At 37.1% G+C, this 21737-nt stretch overlaps 1 protein-coding gene across 3 annotated transcripts in view; it reads right to left on the minus strand.

Annotated features, from left to right (window-relative positions):
- The window catches only part of SLC12A6 (solute carrier family 12 member 6), a 163594-nt gene that overhangs the window by 1851 nt on the left and 140006 nt on the right, over positions 1–21737 (minus strand). For 2 of the 3 annotated variants that reach the window (XM_053702244.1, XM_053702246.1), the window contains 15 exons: positions 17122–17280; positions 16830–16928; positions 6345–6402; positions 6096–6270; positions 5627–5745; positions 5332–5430; positions 5125–5244; positions 4903–5007; positions 3610–3778; positions 1819–2014; positions 1565–1734; positions 1345–1476; positions 1129–1269; positions 789–973; positions 202–335 (listed from right to left, as the gene is read on the minus strand). In XM_053702244.1, the coding sequence (XP_053558219.1) occupies positions 202–335; positions 789–973; positions 1129–1269; positions 1345–1476; positions 1565–1734; positions 1819–2014; positions 3610–3778; positions 4903–5007; positions 5125–5244; positions 5332–5430; positions 5627–5745; positions 6096–6270; positions 6345–6402; positions 16830–16928; positions 17122–17280 (2061 nt within the window). The remainder of the gene's footprint in view (positions 1–201; positions 336–788; positions 974–1128; positions 1270–1344; positions 1477–1564; positions 1735–1818; positions 2015–3609; positions 3779–4902; positions 5008–5124; positions 5245–5331; positions 5431–5626; positions 5746–6095; positions 6271–6344; positions 6403–16829; positions 16929–17121; positions 17281–21737) is intronic. The other variant, XM_053702245.1, reaches the window with a different exon arrangement.

Below are 21737 nucleotides of genomic sequence, written 5' to 3' on the forward strand. Positions count from 1 at the left end.
AATGAATTTAATAACTAAAATGTGATTGTAATAACATTTTATGTTATATTTAGCATAAGTGTCTAAGACAAACAATTACCAAACACTAGTAACTGGTGCTCTATCCAAAAATAATTTGGTCACCCCTGTTCTAGAGTGTTACTATGATCCTTTGAATTCTATAGAAATAATTATTTGGATAACTTCCTTATTGAAGGATACAGTTTTCATCGCCCTGTGGGTTGCGGGGAGGTCCTGGCATGTTCAGCAGCACAAGTTTGGCGTCATGAGATTTGTTGACAATGACTTCATTCAGCTTCACTGCTGTATGCATGCGGCGTACATTGGACTGGTCCCTGCAGTTTAGCATATAAATGTTACATCCAAATACATGTCAAACAGAAATTATCTTGTCACCACAGCACATGTCAGAGATTATAAACAGGCTATGCATTACACTAGATTAGCCATGTTCTTTCTAAACAAGATAATTCTTGATACGAGCACATTTAACAAGAACCTAATTTATTTATTTGGTGGTGACAGACCTGTATTATAATGTTGGATCCCACTTTATTAATGAAGCTGAGAAAAGAACCATTTAATTTAGGGGGGGGGGGGGGGGGGGAAATAATAATTAGCAAATGCAGCATGAACCTTAATATTAACCCAATCTGATTTATAGTAGCACCAAATCAAAGGTACTAAAAGGTCTCTCCACCCTCTGAAGCTGTACTATGGAAACAATTCTTTAATGAATAGGGTGCATAGAATAATTTAGGAAAGTGGTGAATTTGCTTTTTTCTTACGGGCGCATGTTGAGAAGGTCTTGAAAGCTAGGCATCGGCTTGCTTTGTGCTCCTCGCACAGCCTGGTGCTTATCCTTGGTCCAAGTCATGTGCACTCTTTCTGGAGCTGCTTCAGTCTCTTCCTCTTCATCAGAGCCAACACTGGTCAGGCGTAGCATTGAGTTTCGGTCTTTCACCAACTGAGCCTGAAGGGTATAAAGGATATACAGGGAAAAGCCCTTTTTCACCAAAGACACCATATAGGGTGTGTCCATTACTTTAAAAATATTTCTCAATGATCTGACACCACCAATGGTTGTAACCTGTACTGCATATAGCACTCATTACATTTCTGTCTCACCTGGTACTCAAGGACAGCATTACTTCCTCTCACCTCTCGTTCCCTATCAGTCTTGGAGAGACGCATTTGCCTCAACATTTGGGATCTCTGCTCCATCATGAGTGTACGTTCATAAGTATATGCAGAAATGTCGCTATCATGCTGCATGGGAATTAGAATAAGATAAGACTCTGTCTTCATTAAATACAACCCTCAAAGTACCATGTGCCATCTTACCATCTCTACTACTTCCACATCAGCTACAATGCGTAGATGATAAAGAAAAGTGGCCAGGTCCTTCTTCATCTGGATGCTGTTATCTTCCATTTGAGCCACAGTGAAGATCCGCATCTTACATTTTTTCCATACCTGAAGTGAGAAAGAAAGTGAACAATTCAAAACATGAGAATATAATTTAATAAATGGATGCAAGAGTGCACTATAGCACCAACCTCACCTTGTGTTGTTTCAGCAGGAAAGGCAGTAGCATCAGCATACCGCCATCATGTACCACCCACCACACATCGATGTATCCCTCTGCTAATGGCTCGCGGGATCCAGGAAACAAAGACACATTTTTAGCTACCAGCAAAGCAAGACGGGCAGCTGTCGTTACACGAACAGTGGCTGAAAGAGAGAAAGAAACAAATTAATGTGAGGGAGAGGACTACATAGGTAGATAGAAATAGGCTCTAACAAACAGAATCTTACTAATAAAGGTTTTCCATGCCCGGGAGTCATCACTCTGCCTCCAGCCACTAGGCCAACTCATAATCACTGTATTGTGTCTCATTCCCCCAAGACCACAAGACTGTATAAGGTGGGAGAGACCCTCGCGAAGCTTTTGGGCCACAACAACCTGGCAGAAGCCCTTTACCCTCTCTTGTTCCATCAGATGCTTTAATGCCTATAGTGAAAAAGAAAATGTCGGTATCACAGAGCAGCATTAAAGGGACATGTAGTGCAAAATTTACATGCCCTAAATCATTAGGACATTCCATTTTAGCACTAATGGCCCATAAGTGTAACAGTTTAACCAGCGATAAGGGGTTTATAGCAGGGGTGTGCGCTTATCGGGCTTACAGCTTGTTTTACCTGGAGTTGAAAGTAAAAGCGCACTCGCAATTTACACCAGAATGATTACCGTGACTTCAGAGCTTTGGTTAACTGTTTTGCTAAACTAAAAAGTTGCACAAAGGTATTAAACACAAAGTTAAAGTCCAGCTTGGGAGCTACAGACAACTGCTGGACCCAAGCAGGCACAACGCGTGTCTGCTGTTTCCTGTGGCTACCGAGCAAGGCTTTACTTATGTATTTACTGAGGTTAAGCACAAAGCCTTGTAGGGTCAGTAGTTGTAAAGTTACATGCTGTAACAAATTAGAGCACATCATTTTTTGCACTACAATGCCCATTTAGGGCCAGATTATGAGTGGTGTGCAAACGTTTGTGCGTGAGCAATAAGGGGTTTACCGCAGGGGTTTGTTCGTCGGGCTTACAGCTCGTATTACAAGTTAAAAGTGAATGTGATCGCTTGAACGTACTCGTGATTTATGCTAGAATGATTATCGTGACTTTAGAGCTCTGGTTAACTGTTTTGCAAAACTAAAAGGTTGCACAAGCCCATCAAAATACATTACAAAGTATAGTTACACTCATAATAACACTAATACAAATTATTAAAAAAATATATTGCACACAAAAGTTATAAGATGGATATGTTTGTGTATATATATATATATATATATATATATGTATTTACAGACATATATACTGTACACATAAACACATAAATACATATCATATATATATATATATATATATATATATATATAAATGCATTTGAGCCCTTTGCAGTTAAGTAGATGAAAACGTAAAAAGATATGTATGCAATATTCATTTTTAAAAAAGGTTTTAACTATGTATTTACTGTAAATATTATACATTCCAATGTTCTGTACATAGCAGAATATGTTCTAAATATTTCTAAATAGATATTCTCATATATATCTGTATAAATCTATACCTATATATAATCATATATATCTTTAGGTACAGATATATTGTACCAAAATACAATTAGATATATGTAGAAATATTTATTTATGAATACCAGAACATATTCTTTTATGTGAAGAACATCGGAATGTGAAATACTCATATTTTCATGTTGGGTTAGCACACATGAGAATATGCAATCGGGTTTGGGGTGTTATTTTTTTTCCCCTCCTTTAACTTCTATGGGTGAATTTGTGAACGTGCACTTTCAGCTGTACTAGATGGGTTAGTGCACAAGCAAAAAAACATTTTCTTTCAACACATAATACAAGCGCATCCCAACAAGTGCAAAAAGCTTACTTCTAGCACAATTAACGCTCAAGCGCTCCACTTGTAGTCTGGCCCTTAATAGTTGAAGGAGAAAGTGAGCTGGTTTTGTGGGTATCGAGGAAGAAATGCAGTAAATAGTCTAAGGGAGAATGGATAATATTGTACAGAAAACATACTTGCTCCGCTGCCATTCCCTCTGCATAGCTCTCTAGGTAATCACCAAGCAGCACAGACCCCACAATGGTTAGACCTTTCCCAGCCTTCAGTTGAGATGCAAAGGAAAGAAGGCGAGGCTGTGAGACATGGAGGTCTGAATCGAGCTTCACAAGAACTAAAAGCTGGGGCCTGTAAAGACACAAGTATATATGGTTAGAAATAAATATGTCTATATAGAAATGTGTCACTCTCATTGTTAACCATTTACTGCCATGTCATATTTCGGGGATATTGCTTACACTTTTTCAGACAAATATGCTTTACACAATCACATTATATAAACTCCCAACTGTCTAACACGTGATTCAAAGCGTTAGTCCCTGTGTCGCCCGAGGGCAGTTATGGCTGAAATCACATAGGGAGATAATATGCACATAACCCAGGTATTCATATGTCCCTGTATCATTCAGCTTGCTGGAATTTATCTCTTCTGTGTCCTTTGAGAATGATATATCCCAGGGATAAGGGTCTTACATTGGTCTAAGCTCCCAATTATTAATCCAAAAGCAAGTAGCTGTAACACCTCTATACTCAACCTTCTCCCTTGAGGCTAAGAACACAAACTGAGGAGATGGGAGGGGTTCTTGGCCTCCTCCTAGTGGCAGGAAATACATCCCACATGTTATAGATTCCTTTGGACTATCATCATACAAAATAAATACTATTAGTTATAACTTACATTTTGCACAAAACTTAGCTTAAACATCCTTCCATTTGTATTGTGTATAATAATCAATTAATCTGATCATTAGGAACTACTCTGAAGCCTGAACCAGAAAACCGGAAGTGACATCTGTAGAACATGTTTGTTCTATGTGCTAGTGTGTTTAGGGCATAATCTTCCACTAGTTTGATCGTACATATATCCGTTCTTACTATTTTTCTCTATATTATAAATAAAAATAGTTTGGAATAATCCCAATTTATTTGTACAACTCTGCATAATACTGGGCTGCATACACATATATTTTCTATATGCCATCATAACGGTAATAATAATTTAGTTAACATAACATAAACATGAAAAATACAGAATAATAAATATTAAATACTAATTATTAAACCTAAAACAGATACTCTTGTATATATTCATCCAATCCTGGATTAATATTCTGAATTTGACAAGACTATAACTCTCATCATTGGTTATCATGATATATAATGTGACACAGAATACTTGAGAACCCCAGCTGATTTAAATACAGTTGGAGTGCATCCTGTAAGGAAGATCTATCTATCAAAAAAGGCCTCACCTCCAATTTTTGGTGTGTGGGGGTCCTTCCTCCAGGCGTAGTAGAGCAAAACGTGCTGCGCTTAAGGACAGACCACGAATACCATCACCCCATTCCTTTTCTGCCCTGCATATAAAATACATGCAAGATGAGCACAAGACTGGAAATTATATCTTTATATATATATATATATATATATATATATATATATATATATTTCTATTTATTGCATTAAGTGCTCACCCATGGTACTCAATGTACTTGTAGATCATGCCGGCAATCACCATGGAGATGATAGCATAATACCAGGAAGAGATAAACATGAGAGCTAAACACAGTGCCATGCCCAGGAAAGAAAGGGTCCTGCAAAGAGACACAGGTCGCTATTAATATGCATAAAGATAATTCCATGATTGCATAGAATGGCACCTTGACATTGGTAAAACCTACCAATGATAATAGTGAAAACGAGGACGCCAGTTTGGAGAGCGTAGGAGGGTCTGTAATCCACAAGCCAAATTCACAAAAAGGTAGCACATTAAGAAAAACCTATCACAAAAAGAGATGGGTAAGACAAAAATATGGACAGTAAAAATTATAAAAAAAAAAAAAAAAAAAAGAAGATAATGTTGATGCATAAATAAGCGACCAGATAATTACTTTTTAAACATGCTATAAATATTGGAGGTGGGATACCCTTGGGTATATATTGACATCTCTGCAAATGTTTATTAAAAATACATACATAGACAAGATGGGGGCCACAAGGTCCAAAGAAGCAATAAGGATCCCAAGTTCAGCAATCACAGTGGTCAGAAGCAAGGCCCACGTAGGTTCTCCGTTACTCTTCCCATGTCCAAATACCTTTAGCCATAATATAAAAAGGATTCATTTATCAGTTTTTAAACCTTTAGAGACCAGAGGTAGTTTGTATGCTAAATGCAAAAAAATTAAACAGTTACATGTACACTGCAAATGTTCATTTCAATATTGAGATTCATAACCCTTTAAAATATTTTTTTATATTTGCATCTAAAATAGGGTATTTTTATATTATTAGTAGATGGTCATGTCCTGAATAAAGAACACATTTTGTTTTCATGTTACTAGATGTTTGTCCCAAGCCACCAAGAGTTGTAGGCCCTGTCCTTATAAAGGTTTGGCTTCAGTTATTTTTCCACAGATATTCAACTAGTTAGCTTTTCCTTCCTTACCCTCAGAAAAGGAATGATCCCATCCTTTGCAATAGCTTGTAACAAGCGGGGGGCTCCTGTCAAACTCTGCAGCCCAGCTCCACAAGTGGAGAAGAAAGATCCGATCACAATGACCCATGGAGATGGCCAAGACAGAGCTCCAACTACCAGGTTACCCTTCACTGAATCCCCAAATCTACAAAAGACAAGACACTGTTATAGCTCCCTATTAGCAACTGCAACAGAGAAAAGATATGGCTTGTTACTTACTTGTCCCTGAGCACTACTCCATCTATACAGGCTCCAAACAAGATAACGTTACTGAGGTCTAAACACTGGAGTCAAGGAAAGACTTCAAACACAAGCCTCACACACATGTGAAGACACACACACACACATATATATATCGCATTAAAACATCTCACTTTATACAAGTGTAAAAATTCTTATCTTAGCACTTTTAGCAGTCACTTTTTTTAGTTAGGGTATACACACCTTTTTTTTGGATTGGAAACACATATGTGGGTTTTATAGTTCAATGGTACACCATTAGGGTACTAATTATCATCACACATATTTTTTATATTTATTTATACTTATAACTATTATATTACACATGGTTATATATATATATATATATATATATATATATATATATATATATATATATATATATATATATATATATATAGCCGTTGTAATGAGAAGCCAATATGGACTCTGAAGGAAGCTCCCTGAATTAGAGACCTGTGAGATATCCACCAGGAGAGAGATAGTCTGGTTTTGTAATACAGACAAATTGACTGAGATAAGTCTGTACGATTTCCATTCCACTGCTTGAGCATACAAAGTTGAAGAGGACGCAAGTGAAACCTTGTAAAGGGGATAGCATTTGAAGCCCCACCATCAACCCTACAAGTTCCATGCACTGAGCAACTTATGGAAGAGATGATATTTAAAATTCTGTACAGGCATTCAGTAACTTTGCTCTGCAAAGCTCCAGCAGAGAAACAAAGAAAGAAAGTAACTCTGGTGTGTGGAATCAGACAACTTATATTTCATCCATGGTCAGTTAACAACCCAATCATGGTTGTTGTGCAAATGGTTGCCAAATGCAAGGATGGAGCCAGTATAAGAATATCATCTAGATCAGGAACTACTGAAATACCCTGAGCGCTCATCACAGACAGAAAAGCCTCCAGAACTTTTGTGAACACCCTGGGGCAGAGGCGTAACTAGAAACCACAGGGCCCCGGTGCAAGAATCTAAGAAGCCCCCCCCCCCCCGCCAAAAAAAAAGGTGAATTTGAAATTATTTTTTTTGACATTTAACACAGAAAAAAAAAATGTGAATCAGATTACATGTCTGCAAAAGAAGGTACCCTGTGCCCACAGTCTCTGAGATGGTCTGACCCCATATTACAGTATATAGTGACACTGTTTAACCCACCAGTACTGTATTTGGTGCGTTAGTGACACAGTCTGTAATCTGCCGGTGAGATGGCAGGCCTGACCCTACCCGTCCAGGTACTTTATAAAGTGACCTCAGTCTGTGACATGGTCCAGCCCCCCCGTACTGTATATAGTGGTACTGCATAGTGACAATGTTTACCCCCCGGTGCGGGGTGTGAGCCGTAGATTCTATTTTATACAAGCAAAGCATTATTTAAGGTCATTTCTTTACCAGGACTCTGATCTATTTTTTCAGTCTCACCCTCTACTGGACAATCCAAAAATTAAGCAGAGGCCACTCTCAGTTATCTACGAAACACTTCTAAATGGGTTTAAGTCAAGGCAATTAGAAGACCTCTATAATAAATGGGAAAACAGCATACCCATCTGCAGAGAAGATAAAATTATACAAATCAGTTTGGGGACAATACATAAACTGGAGAACTCAATGGCAGGAAGGGAATCACATTTTAGACTTATGCACCAAGATTACTTAACTCCGAATAGAGTTTGTAAGTGGAATAAAGAGGTGGAGAATAAGTGTATTAAATGCTCAAGAACTAATCTGGACTTACTCCATTTGGTATATGAATGCCCTAAACAATTCCAATTGTGGTCGAAAGTGGGCTTTTGGCTTTCTAGTATATTAAAATTAGATATAAAACTATCATCAGTAAATGTTTTTTTCCTTACACACTCTCCTCTATGGGGGGGAAATAATAGATTCATACATAAAGTGATAATAAAAACAAGATCATTGATCTTTTCCTGCTGGATCAATAAAAAAAATCTCCAAATGTTAGTCATATTAAGAAGGCAATGCTAAAAGAAGGCATTCTTGAAGCATATGACTATAAAAAGTTTTGCCCTTTCAAAGTAGATACATTCTTTAATGTCTGGGGTCCATTTATTAAGGCTATGGGTAATGATTATATTAATCATATTAATCGGATTATCAGTATTCCCCAACTATCTGGAGAGGAGGGGAGAGGGATGTGAGGGGAGATGAGAGGAATTGAGAGGAAATTAAGAAAAAATAATAATTATTTTTTTTTTCTCCCTTTCTCCCCCCAAGCACTTCCATAGATATAGTGACAAACAATTTATTCAAGAGCAATCCCCTTGGTCAATGCTAGGACTAAGGATAAATGTATCCACTTAGGAAGGATTGATTGTGTGGTTTAAATGTTTCCTTATTATAATTGACTTTGCCTTCCTTGTTCTTTTGTTTATATATGTGATGTAAAGTAACTATGTACCCAATTTTGTATTGTTGTTATAAGAAAATAATAAAATATTTATAAAAAAAAAAGACAATGTTTACCCCCCGCCCCCCCATACTGTAGTAACAAGGTCTGTAATTTGCTAGTTCCACAAACATACATGCATAAATACACACACAGTCACATACATACATAAACACATACACACACAAACACCAATGGGTAAAACAGAAACACTAACCCCTGTAGTCAGAGACACTAGTAAAGTATCATGTCACACTCACATGATATCAGTGCAGGCAGTGGCAGGTCAACATTTAAAAAAAAAAAATAAACTTTGAAGCTGGGCCCCCACCCTCGGGGGGCCCGGTCGCATTTGCAACCTCTGCACCCCCTGTAGTTCTGTACCTGCCCTGGAAGTGCCACAAACTATAAATGTTTCTGCTGAAAGGCAAACCTGAGGAACTTGTGATAAACCCTGTGAATGGGAATATGTCAATATGCGTTCTTCAGATAGATTGTGGTCATGAACTGACCCTGCTGGACCAATGGCAAAATAGTCCAAATTGTTTCAATTTTGAATGTCAGCATTACCAAACGTTCCAGATCTTGGACACAGTGAAAACAGGAACCTGCCTTTAAGGGATTCTTGGGAACCTGAGACAGAAGGAACCGTTCTTGTGGTGGCCTGAGGCGAAAACCTATTCTGTAACCCTTGGATACCATAGTAAGTACCCAGGGATCCTGAACAGATCTGCACCATGCCTGCTGAAACACTGCCCCCGACCAGAAAAGTATTTGGATTGGGAGCCACACCTTTATGTTGTCTTAGAGGAAATGGCTGAGTTCTTTGTCTGCTTTCACTTGTTCCAAGAATATCCTTCCTTCCATGAGGACTTGGAAGAATCTGAGTTTTTGAGTAGGCGATGGGGAGGACTATTGGTTTCTGGACTGGCCGAGGCTTAAATGATAATGCTCTCCTGGCCAGCACCGTCAAAGCAGCATTCTTTGCCTTCAAGAGAATAATATCCATAAATGGTTTACAAATAAAGGAATTTGCTACTTTGATTAGCTTTAAATGATCCTGAATTTCTTCCAAAGAAATCTCTTCAGACAAAGCATCACACTAAAGAGTAACCAGACAGGCAACACTCACCACAGGCTTAAATAAAAACCCTAATAAAAATACAAAGAACCAGTAGGTGGCGCTATAGGACAATAGTAGTAGGTGTTATTATTTCATTCAGTGATAATTTAAGAGAAGAAAAATTCCATTCAATAATAATTGAAGAAAAAAGTGTGTTTTTACAATTAAAAGATTATTTATTCATATATAAATTCATAAATTATTTAAAAGACATGTCATAATGGAATTAGTATAAAATAGATTTGATATGATATGATCTCAACTATTTAAAAACAATATAAAATATAGACACCGGTGTCAAAATACTAATCTATGCTGGTTAATATGCCAGGAGTGTATGACAAAAATATATATGATAAATGTAGTTAGGAACGGAATGTTAATAAGTCTTATATAGATCGACCGCATTGGATTTGTTTGTGTGCACACATCACGGGCATTTGAAAAAGACCAGTAAAGAACATTGTAAAAAGGAACACCGCTATTCTAGCCGCACACCATATGCACTTAAAAACGTATAAACTTATACAAAGGATATACAAGCAGAACGGAACCTTAGGAACGAAATCCCAGAGAGGTTAGCCGTTGTGGAGCTTGTCACCTATAAGGACCATACAGTACTGCAGAACCGCAAGTATTCCTGAGTAACTTCGCTTACCATCAGCTATAATAATTACTTCACAGTATATGCACTTAGAAGACCTGTACTAAGGACATACAAGCAGGACGGAACCTTAGGAACATAAGTCCAGAGAGGTTAGCCGTTGTGGAGCTTGTTGCCTATGAGGATCATACAGTGCTACAGAACCGCAAGTAAAAATATATGGGAAAGTAATTCTGCCAGTGAATAACCCACCTTCCAATTGATACAAAACTGTAACAAATATCAGTATTCTTTATCAAGTGTAATATTGCTACTTCCACCTAAAAGTTTTGGATATAAAAACTAAAAGACTTGCTACCATATCAGGTGGATCAACTGATTTATTGTATCCATTTATATAAGACTTATTAACATCCAATTTTTGGTTCCTGTTCTACACAATATTTATTGTTCCTAACTACATTTGTCATATATATTTTTGTCATACACTCCTGGCATATTAACCTGCATAGATTAGTATTTTGACACCGGTGTCTATATTTTATATTGTTTTAAAATAGTTGAGATCATATCATATCAAATCTATTTTATACTAATTCCATTATGACATGTCTTTTAAATAATTTATGAATTTATATATGAATAAATAATCTTTTAATTGTAAAAACACACTTTTTTCTTCAATTATTATTGAATTGAATTTTTCTTCTCTTAAATTATCACTGAATGAAATAATAACACTTACTACTATTGTCCCATAGTGCCACCTACTGGTTCTTTGTATTTTCATTATAGCACACTCTTTTGAGGAGTTAAAGTGTCATTTTTTGGTGCAGCTGCTATCTTAATAAGTTTTTGTTGACTATTACAATTGTTTTCTCATTTAAATAAAAACCCTGTCTGTGAAAATGCCTATGATATGCCTCCCATTTACTGTCCATAGGGTCCTTGAAGGATATACTGGTTCTCATCTCCAGTGTAGAAATGGCTCTATCTACTTTGAGAATCAACTCCCAAACCTGTCTTAATGACGGGCACTGGGAACAACTTTTTGAACCTTGGAGAAGGAATAAGTGAAATACCAGGTTTGACCCATTCTTTGGAGAAATGGCTTCTTGCACTGGGAAAACTGCTGCTGGATTAGTAGTCAGTTTAAACAAAAAATCCAGTTGCTTGACTTCTTGACTTTGAGAGGAAGAAGACTCTTGGGCACCCAAAGTCAGTAAATCCTCAGCAAAAGGGACTTAAAATGTTCCAATCTGAATAGTAAGGAGGATTCTAAAATCTGTTTGAAGGACGAATTCCGATCCTGAAATGAAATTTCTCCCTCTGAAAAAGAAGTATCTGACACACTAGGAAGTTGAGTTGTCTTTTTAAGTGGTCCAGAAGAAGGATCTGCCACTGCAGAAACAATACTCTCTGGCATTTGACGTTTATGCTCACTTGAAGGTGGCATAGCCCCCAACAACTCTAGAATAGTAGAACACTGATAATCCTTAAAATCAGGAGAAAAATCCATTTTACCTCAAAAAGAAGTACCCAAAGAAGAGGGACACTGACCCGTAGAGGGGACAGCATGAGAAATCCGCTTAGAATTGGCAATACTGTCCACACAAGCATTGCATAGTTGCACATGGGGACAGACAAACACAAATTTACAAAGCGTACACTGATATGGAGAAAAAAAATCTATAAATCTCCTTTCTAAAGGGCAGGAAAGAATACTAGGAGAGGGGGCAGTTCTAGCCAGCTCCATAATTTGCAAATAAGGCAAAACACAGAAGCACATACAAAAATGTGAGTAACAGATTTGCACAAATAAGTATGCAAATAATAAGGACACAAGTACTATGAGACTGTTGGATACATGTGAAAAGTATATATATGCACAGTAGCACATAGAATGTAAGTAATATTGGAAATGCTAATACGCTGATGAAACTTAGCAATAAAAACCTTCTACTCAAGGCAAATGACATAATATTGTAAAATGATGCCCCCAAAACAAGCTCTTGATTCGCGGGTACTTTACCATCTCAACACAGAACCACAATGGAGCCCCAGCAGGGCAGCGCTCAGAAAGAAATGGCCATCGCCGCCGCTTTTAGAAGGGAGGAGTCAGGAGCGCCATAGAACAAAAGCGTAAGAAAAATGTTAACCCATACTCAAAGAATCATTGCTTGCTATAAAGTAATCACTGCAGCGATCCAAATCCCTGGGCTGCACTCAGTGTAAAGAAGCCAGCACTCACCTAGTCCAGAAGAGTGGTATTTCTCTAACCGCATTAAAGGGACAGTCAAGTCCCCAAAAAAACTTTCATGATTTAAATAGGGAATGCAATTTTAAACAACTTTCCAATTTACTTTTATCACCAATTTTGCTTTGTTCTCTTGGTATTCTTAGTTGAAAGCTAATTCTAGGAGGTGCATATGCTAATTTCTTAGACCTTGAAGACTGCCTCTAATCTGAATGCATTTTGACCACTAGAGGGCATTAGTTCATATGTTTCATATAGATAACATTGAGCTCATGCACGTGAAGTTGCCCTGGAGTGAGCACTGATTGGTTAAAAAGCAAGTTTGTCATAAGAACAGAAATAAGGGGGCAGTCTGCAGAGGCTTAGATACAAGATAATCACGGAGGTAAAAAGTGTATTTATATAACTGTGTTGGTTATGCAAAACTGGGGAATTGATAATAAAGGGATTATCTTTCTTTTTAAACAATAAAAATTCTGGTGTTGACTGTCCCTTTAAGAAAAAATTCTACCTTGATTAAAGGGACCCCCACCAGCATAACACATAAGTCTCAATCCTGTTACATGTCAGTGTGCATAAAAATAAGTGTCCCCTGGCTCTTTCTGCACTAACTAATGTACCTGCTAAGGAGCCTGCGGGCTGTTTAAGTTTAGGACTCATACTTACTCCTGTAACACTTACTCTACTGCGCTTATTCTGCTGCATACAAGCTACGTCCAGCAGATTAGCCCATCCAAGTTAGCTGACACTAATTGTAGATCTTATAGAGGAGGTACGCCGACAAGGCCAACAGGAGGAGGCTGCAGGACCAGTCCCAGCAACACCTGTGGCAGGCTAGTGAAAATCTCCCTCAGGAGGATTAAACTCACTGCCTATGGTACCACACCCATTTGCCCTCTTCTCGGTCCTCTGAGTCGGATAACAGGCCTCATAGCAGTTTGAGTACCTTTTCCTGTTAAGGGGAGTCAGAAAGTGGGAGGGATTAAAGCTCTTGGTGTAGGATGATTTTTACCTGCCTCCTGGTGAAGAGGAGTTTTATACCATATGTTATGATTTGTGGACTCTCACCACCTTATGAAAGAAAAAGGGGAAAAACATAATCTGTTTCCCAAATATTTTGCTTTCATCACTATTTCAATAGTTTATAAAATTCTTGTCTGCATTATACTTTACCACTTTTGTTAGGACCATATTTCATGCACTTAAAGAGAATTTGTTTTCAATTAGTGTCCCTTTTTAACTATGAAGTTGATCACAATCTATTGTTTAATAAATATCTACATGTTAACAGTTGCAGATGAGCCATTGTCTATGTCAACCCAATCATTATCAGCCATTTTCATTGTTTATCGGCAGCAATTTATTTATTATTGTTTTGGTAACAAAATGGCCCTATACTTCTATACTTAACATATGCCAGTCCTGTTTGGCTGACCACAATCCAAATTTAGGGCCACTTTTTACTTTTCAAATTCCAGAGCTAAAAGTACTTGATAAACGTCCTGACAACACAGTACCCAAAAGAGTTTTAGAATGTAACAAAAAAAACAAAACACATTGATATTACCCAGCGTCATATTGGTTGACCTTAGGAAGGAATGTCAAACGGCAAAGTGGAAAAGAACACACTGACAAGGGCCAGATTACAAGTGGCGTGCTCATTTCCCCCCTAGCTCAAAGTAAACTTTTAACTTGGGCAGGTTAGCATGCATATTACAAGTTGAAAGTAAATTGTTTGCGTGTGAGCAAAACCTGATGTTTATATATGTGTATATGTATGTATATGCATATATAAACACAAAATACACACACATATTTATAACTATATATACATACATACACATTATAGCCCTTTCCAGTCATATTCCTTGTCACATACTGTATACTTTTAACCCTTATAACAAATGTTATTAATATTTATGTGATTTTTTTTATTATCAGAAAATGCATACATGAGTGTATCACTTTATTTTAAAGTGATGGTAAATCCTAGAGTTTCAAAAATGCTATGATTTACCATCACTAAAAATAAAGGCCACCTTCATTCATCAATTTAAAAAAAATGAATGAAAAGTGCCTTCACTACTTAGCTAAGCAGCCATGACGGCCCACGGTACTGCTCATTTTTTCATTAAGGTGACATTTCCACCTCTTAGCCAATAGCCATGTGGGCCGATTGGCATTATGCTGTAGACACGTGCAGCTATTGGTTAAGAGGTGGAAACCTCACCTCATTGAAAAAATGAGCAGTGCCATGGGCCTTCAAGGCCGCTTTGCTAAGCAATGAAGCTGCAGCAAAATAAAGGCAACCTATTCATTCATTTTTTTTAAACTGGTGAATGAAGGTGGTCTTTATTTTTAGTGATGGTAAAAAAAAAGCTAGGGTTTACAATCACTTTAATGTATTTATGTTGTGTTTGGGGCACTTTTTTTTTTTACCCCTTACACTTTACGCTAGTTCTTCAGTCACATTAACCCAAAAAGTGCAAATTCTGTTTGCGCTCGAGCGCACCCGTTTACTTTCAACTTGTAATATGCATGCCACTTGTAATCTAGCCTATTACCGGCTGAAGTTCATAAATCATGATGTACCAAAATTTGCAAGGTTGTTATCAATTCCTATGGGTTTGACCCTGCAACACTCTCGACCTGAGAAGGCCACAGCTGAGGAGCCAATTAGGAGTGGCATACAAATGTAGCCACCAGTCACAAGCTTTTTCTTGTTTAGGAGCTACAGTGTGTATTGCTCCCAAGTGTGACTTTAACTATGTGCATAAGCCCTTTGTGGGGGTTAAATAAATAGAGGATAAAGAATCCTGTAGAAAACCTTGTCAAATGATTTATATACAAAAATCACCATAGAGTTTGAAATTAATTTTCTGTAGAAAATCATTAGGTAAGTTTTTTTAATGGATTCTGTCCAACTCCATAATTAGATAGGGACCTTCAGAAGGCTATAAATAAACTAGAAACTGTTTAAAGGTGGGCTGCTAAAATGATACATGGCCATATAAATAAAAATGTATACCTTAGAGGAGAGAAAGGTGGTATGCTGGAAACCTTCATGTATATTAAGGGATTTAATAAAACCAGAACAAGGCATAATCTCGCGTTGTAGCAAAGTAAACTCATGTTTTGTATAGGGTCTTTAGAGAAAATGGTGGTCAACTCATGAAATAGACAAAGGGACAGTTCACCCCAAAATTTTCTCCCCTTTAAATTGTTCCCAAAGATCGATTTTACCTGCTGGAATTTATTAAATTGTTTACAAGTAGCTCCTTTACCCTTATTTCAGCATTTTACATAGCTGATTTAGCCTATGGTATCCCCACCTATACTGAAAGTTTCTATACTGGAGTCTCAGCTATTGAATAGCCTAAGTAAACACAGCCAGCAGAAGAAATTAAACTCTCAGTGGGGAGCAGCATAGTTAAGTAATAAAATGTTAATTTTCCATTGTTCTCTCTAAGTATTGAGCTTTGGTTTACAGACAAATATAAGATAAAGAAGCAAGTGTGTGTACTTGAGAGCTGAGATTACCTGCAAGCTCAATCCATTGTAACAGGCTGTGGTTTAAGTACAAAACCAGCTACTTAATATAAACAAATAAACCTGAAAACGCAAATTCTCCTACATTTTATACTCTGCAGCTGGTATAAGAAGTCATTGTAAATACATTAATATAAAAACTATTTTACAGTGTACTGTCCCTTTAAAGTAGAGGTGGTAAGGTCAAATAATGTAAGAAAATTAAAGAATTCCGGGGATGTGCATAAAACCATAATTACAATACACCACACTTAAAAATAGAGTATGGGCAGATTCAATGGAACTCCTGATTATTTAAAATGTATAGATAGTTAGCTCCTCCTGATATGTGAATGGATTGCAGTCATTTTTTAATTGGGTAAATTCACTATCACCTTCTCTAGGACTTCAGTGGAATCAGTCACCTAAAGCTTGTACATCTCTATCTTCTTTGTTGAATTGGCTCCATCTAATTACAAGAACCTCAGAGGTTGGAGTAGTTGGATGTGCTTTTAGGCAATCTACCATAGACAAAATAAGGATACAGACTAAAGAGGTGGTGAGGATGGCAAGAATAGTGCCAATTGGAATTGATTTCTGAGCGTCCTTGAGATCACCAGAGCGATTTGATCCAGCCATAATTCCTACAAAAGACAATGCAAATAACATTAAAACCTTACATTTGTGCCAAATTCATACCCTAGCTTGCAAGTACCTATTTGGTCTATATATACAACAATATATACCAAAGATTGTTGTTGAAATATTTTAATCTTTACAGGTTTTAACACAAACAAAAGTATTAACTTTAAAGAGAAAAGCAAGATTAGATGTTACCTGTGACTGATGGGAAAAAGATTCCAACTAGAAGGGTGAAGGATGTTGTAATGTCTGCCAAAACATACTCATGAGAAAGAGTGCCCAAGTGATCCGTTGATGGCAAGGAAGCCTTCTCTATGATTTCTCCTTTTTGGAGATAACTGCTCCACAGGTTCTCTAAAAATGAGAAGAGAACAGAAAACGTGTGAAGACATCCTACTGAGTCCTACACTTTTAATCCCCATCCCAAAAAAAACATAATAGAGGGGAACAAGATTGAAGCATGATAAAGCAAGACCAGTCGATCTTAGAACATCTTTAACGTGTCTACAGAGTGAAATGTTAGTTATACCAGTGTTAAATATGCTTCTTTCTGTAATTTGTTACAGTAACACAGAAACTTTCAAAACATAATCAGAATTTTTAAGAACTCACTGCTGGATCTAAATCTAAACCTAAATGTATTAAAATATAAAATAGAAAGTGCATACTGAAAGACCTGATCTGAAGAGTGAAGTTATATAAAATACAAAGAGCAAAGTGTAAATGTAACAAACGCTTTATTGCACTGGGCTTGTCTACCAATCACATACAGAAATTAGAGAGATTTTTTCTTTAAGTATTTAGCGAGTTAAGCCCCTGTGAAGTCTGCACTACAATTTCTCTCCAAGCAAGAAAATCATTTATTATCAGGCCCCATATGTCTGCTCAGAGAGCTTAAGCTGGTTGTGTATTGCATCAGTGAAGACATATTTTGGTTCATACAAGTGATTTCTGACACTGTGGTATTTGAATACTTATACATACAGGAATGGAACAGCACCACTGAAAAGTGCACGTAGGACAAGAGACACTGCCTAGTCTCCACAGCATATACTGAATCCCAAAGACGTCCACAGCACTCAGAATTCTTTTCAGCACTTTATTAAGACAGTAAAATAAGCACTGTTTCGGGGTACATCCCCTTAGTCATGTCGCTTATTTTACCATCTTAATACAGTCCTGAAAAGAATTCTGAGTGCTTTGGACATCTTTGGTATTTTGTATTTGAATACTGGTGCACAGGGAACTCATAGCATATGTGTGTATGCCAATAAAAAACACAGTAATAACTTTTAGAAGAAGCATTTTTGGAAGTATAATGGAATGGAAGTATATTGCAAAAATGCTTCTATTTAAAGAATAAATGCACCCATACACAGTTCAATGTGGTCCTTCTTATCGGGTTAACCAATAATATCAGTTCATGACACGTATTCAATTAATAATTTCATAAAATTTTGCATTATAATGAACATTTTTTAACCTTCAAACACTTAATTGCAACTGTATTTGAATATGTACAGTATTTTATACAATTTGTGTACAGGTTTCATAGTTTAAAAGTGTGATCTGAATTAAACCAGAAAACTATATGGTTTATTAACATGTGAATTAATCATGTGCAAAAACAGTAAACAGTCAAAACAAATACTGCATGAGAAAACAGGCAAAAATATGTTTTTTTAAAAATCCAAATTGATAAGTAAAACCAAAATATTCTTTAAAAATGTGTTTTCTTATGGATTGGAAAGGAATGACGTGCAAGGAATGAATCAGAAAAGCTTTAACCTAATGGGTTATTGAGGGGCTGGTGAACTGATCAAAACAAGAGTATGGCTTTTCCTCTCTTATGTGACAGCCCAGCAGATGAATATAGACCACGAACACTGATAAAATCACAATAGCATCCACATGTTTTATGGCAATATCTGGATTATATGAGTTGTTGTTTTTTCTAAACTCAGTATCCTCATTTTAGCATCTTCAGACCCTTCATGTTTCATATTTGAATTTAATTTCCCCTCCTGAGTCTCTCACACTTATCTAATTTAATTCTGCATACAGTTACAGGAATACAGACAATAATTCTGCATACTAAAGGGAGGTATATGGCTAGTAAATCTACATGCAAAGGGGCAGGAATATACTAAGTAATCTTACATACAGGTGAATGGTATATAGCAAGTAGTCACAATAACATAGTAATATATTGCCATGGTTTCTCATGCTGATAGCAAGCACTAAAAGGGACAGTAAACTGTAAGATTGTTTCTCCCTTAATGTATTTTCAACTACTTGTTTTACCAGCTGCAGAGTAGAAAATATATGATACATTGCATTGTTGTTTATCTGTGCATATGAAATAGCTGGTTTTGTGTTTTGAAACCACAGCCTATTAAAATGGGTTGAGCTTGCAGGTAAAATCACATCTTATTATGGTATTACTTTGTGTACACATACTTGCTTCCTTATCTTTTATTTGTCTGTAAACCAAAGCTCAATACTTAGAGAGAACAATAGAAAATTAAAATTTTATTAGTTATCTCTTCTACACCCCACTGGGAGCGTAATTTATTATGCTGGCTATGTTTATATAGCCTAGACTTAAGCATAGGAATTTTCAGTATAGGTGGGGATGCCAGAGGCTAAATCAGCTATTTCAAATGTCAAAATAAGGGTAAATTAGCTACTTGTAAACAATTTAATTCACTCCAGCAGGTAAAATTGATCATAAAATCAGATGCATTACTACTTTAGAGCAGACGTTAGCTGTGTATTTATCCTCTTTGCAGGAATTAAACACATAATTACATGCAGTAATAAAATGCTCTAATACATCATTGTTGTTTGTGTGACTGGTTACAAGAGGCACATGTATTTTGCCTGATTCTAGTAACCAGGGGCAGAATAAATATGTAAATAAATAAATAAATATGTATAACATTAACTGTGCAACGCTGGGGAAGACTAGACAAGGAGATCAGGACATATTGCTAAAGATTCATGTGGATTAAAGACCCACAGGGGAAATGAGACCAGTGAGAAGCCCTAAGCAGATCACAGACAGGCAGCCTAATAATAAGATGTCAGAGGCAAGAGATATAGGGCTAGATTTATTAAAGCTGAGGCGTACAGGGGCGTGTATACGCGCCCCTGTACGCCTCAGCTCGCCTGTGGCGGGGCGAAAATACCTGCATGTATTCAGCATTGCACACGAGCGCAATTTTGCGCTCGCGTGCAATCCCGCCCCCTGCCCACGCACAGCCAATCACGCGCGGGCAGGAGCTGTCAATCTCCTCGGTCTGACTAGACCGAGGAGATTGAATTTCGCCAGATTAGAGGTGGCGAAGAGGCTCAGGAAGCAGCGGTCTGGTGACCGCTGCTTGATAAATGACGGCGAGCAAGTTCTTGAGAGAACTTGCTGCCGTATGGGCTTAATAAATCTAGCCCATAATATGCTTCTATTTTACACATGAGTTTTACCAATGTTATTACATGTACATTGTCTAACAACAGCTTATGATCTTGGAAACAAGCTTGGGGTATATTCCCATATATACAAAGAGCCGTACAATTTGTTTTCTATAGTTTTATGAAAGGGTTTCAAATGCAAAGCAGTTGTCTTTACAGGCTTTTAAACCCACTGATATTTTGCTTTGAGAACTTTATACATCTGAACTGTAGTCCACCAGAGGCACATTTTATGCACATATTCTCTTCATTTATAGACTTTTCTATTAGTTTTCTTGAAAAACATTTTAGCCTCGTTTACAAAGCAGATCTTCACATAACAGATGTGACATTTCATAGTTACAGCCCCCCTTGTAAACCTCATTCCCCAAAGGTGCACATGGGGTGGATGCCAGAGGATCAGCGGGGCGCCTTCCTTGAACCACCCAGGCCGAGGCAAAAAAGATAGTGAAGATATGGGAATTACACTGCATCGTATATATGTTTGTTTGTCATTGAAATGTGATAAAAAACAGGTAATTTAAAAAATAAATAAATCAGTGACTTGATGCTCTCTAAATAGATTTATGATGTTACTTTAGACTTTTCCCCAAGCTCTTTGTAGATTTATGATTAGGCTGACCATATTGCAGCTTTAAAAAGGGACACATATGAAAAATACATAAGGCAGGGTTCTCATAATGGAACATTATTCCAAACCATTTCTTTAAACAGCCCTGACATATGTATTTTTCATATGTGTCCCTTTTTAAAGCGGCAATATGGTCAGCCTATTTATGATGTTACTTTAGACTTTCCCCCAAGCTCTTTGTAGATTTATGAGGTTACTTCTGGCTTTACCCAGAGCTGCTTGGGTAATCCTAGGATTACCCGGATTTCTGACTTTACCCGTAATACATATATATCTATATACACACACACACATACAGCATCTCACAAAAGTGAGTACACCCCTCACATTTTTGTAAATATTTTATTATATCTTTTCATGTGACAACACTGAAGAAATGACACTTTACTACAATATAAAGTATTGAGTGTACAGCCTGTATAACAGTGTACATTTGCTGTCCCCTCAAAATAACTCAACACACTGCCATTAATGTCTAAACCGTTGGCAACAAAAGTGAGTACACCCCTAAGTGGAAATGTCCAAATTGGGCCCAATTAGCCATTTTCCCTCCCCGGTGTCATGTGACTCGTTAGTGTTACAATGTCTCAGGTGTGAATGGGGAGCAGGTGTGTTAAATTTGGTGTTATCGCTCTCACACTCTCTCATACTGGTCACTGGAAGTTCAACACGGCACCTTATGGCAAAGAACTCTCTGAGGATCTGAAAA

The sequence above is a fragment of the Bombina bombina genome, chromosome 2, assembly GCF_027579735.1.
Source record: "Bombina bombina isolate aBomBom1 chromosome 2, aBomBom1.pri, whole genome shotgun sequence".
Taxonomy (NCBI): domain Eukaryota; kingdom Metazoa; phylum Chordata; class Amphibia; order Anura; family Bombinatoridae; genus Bombina; species Bombina bombina.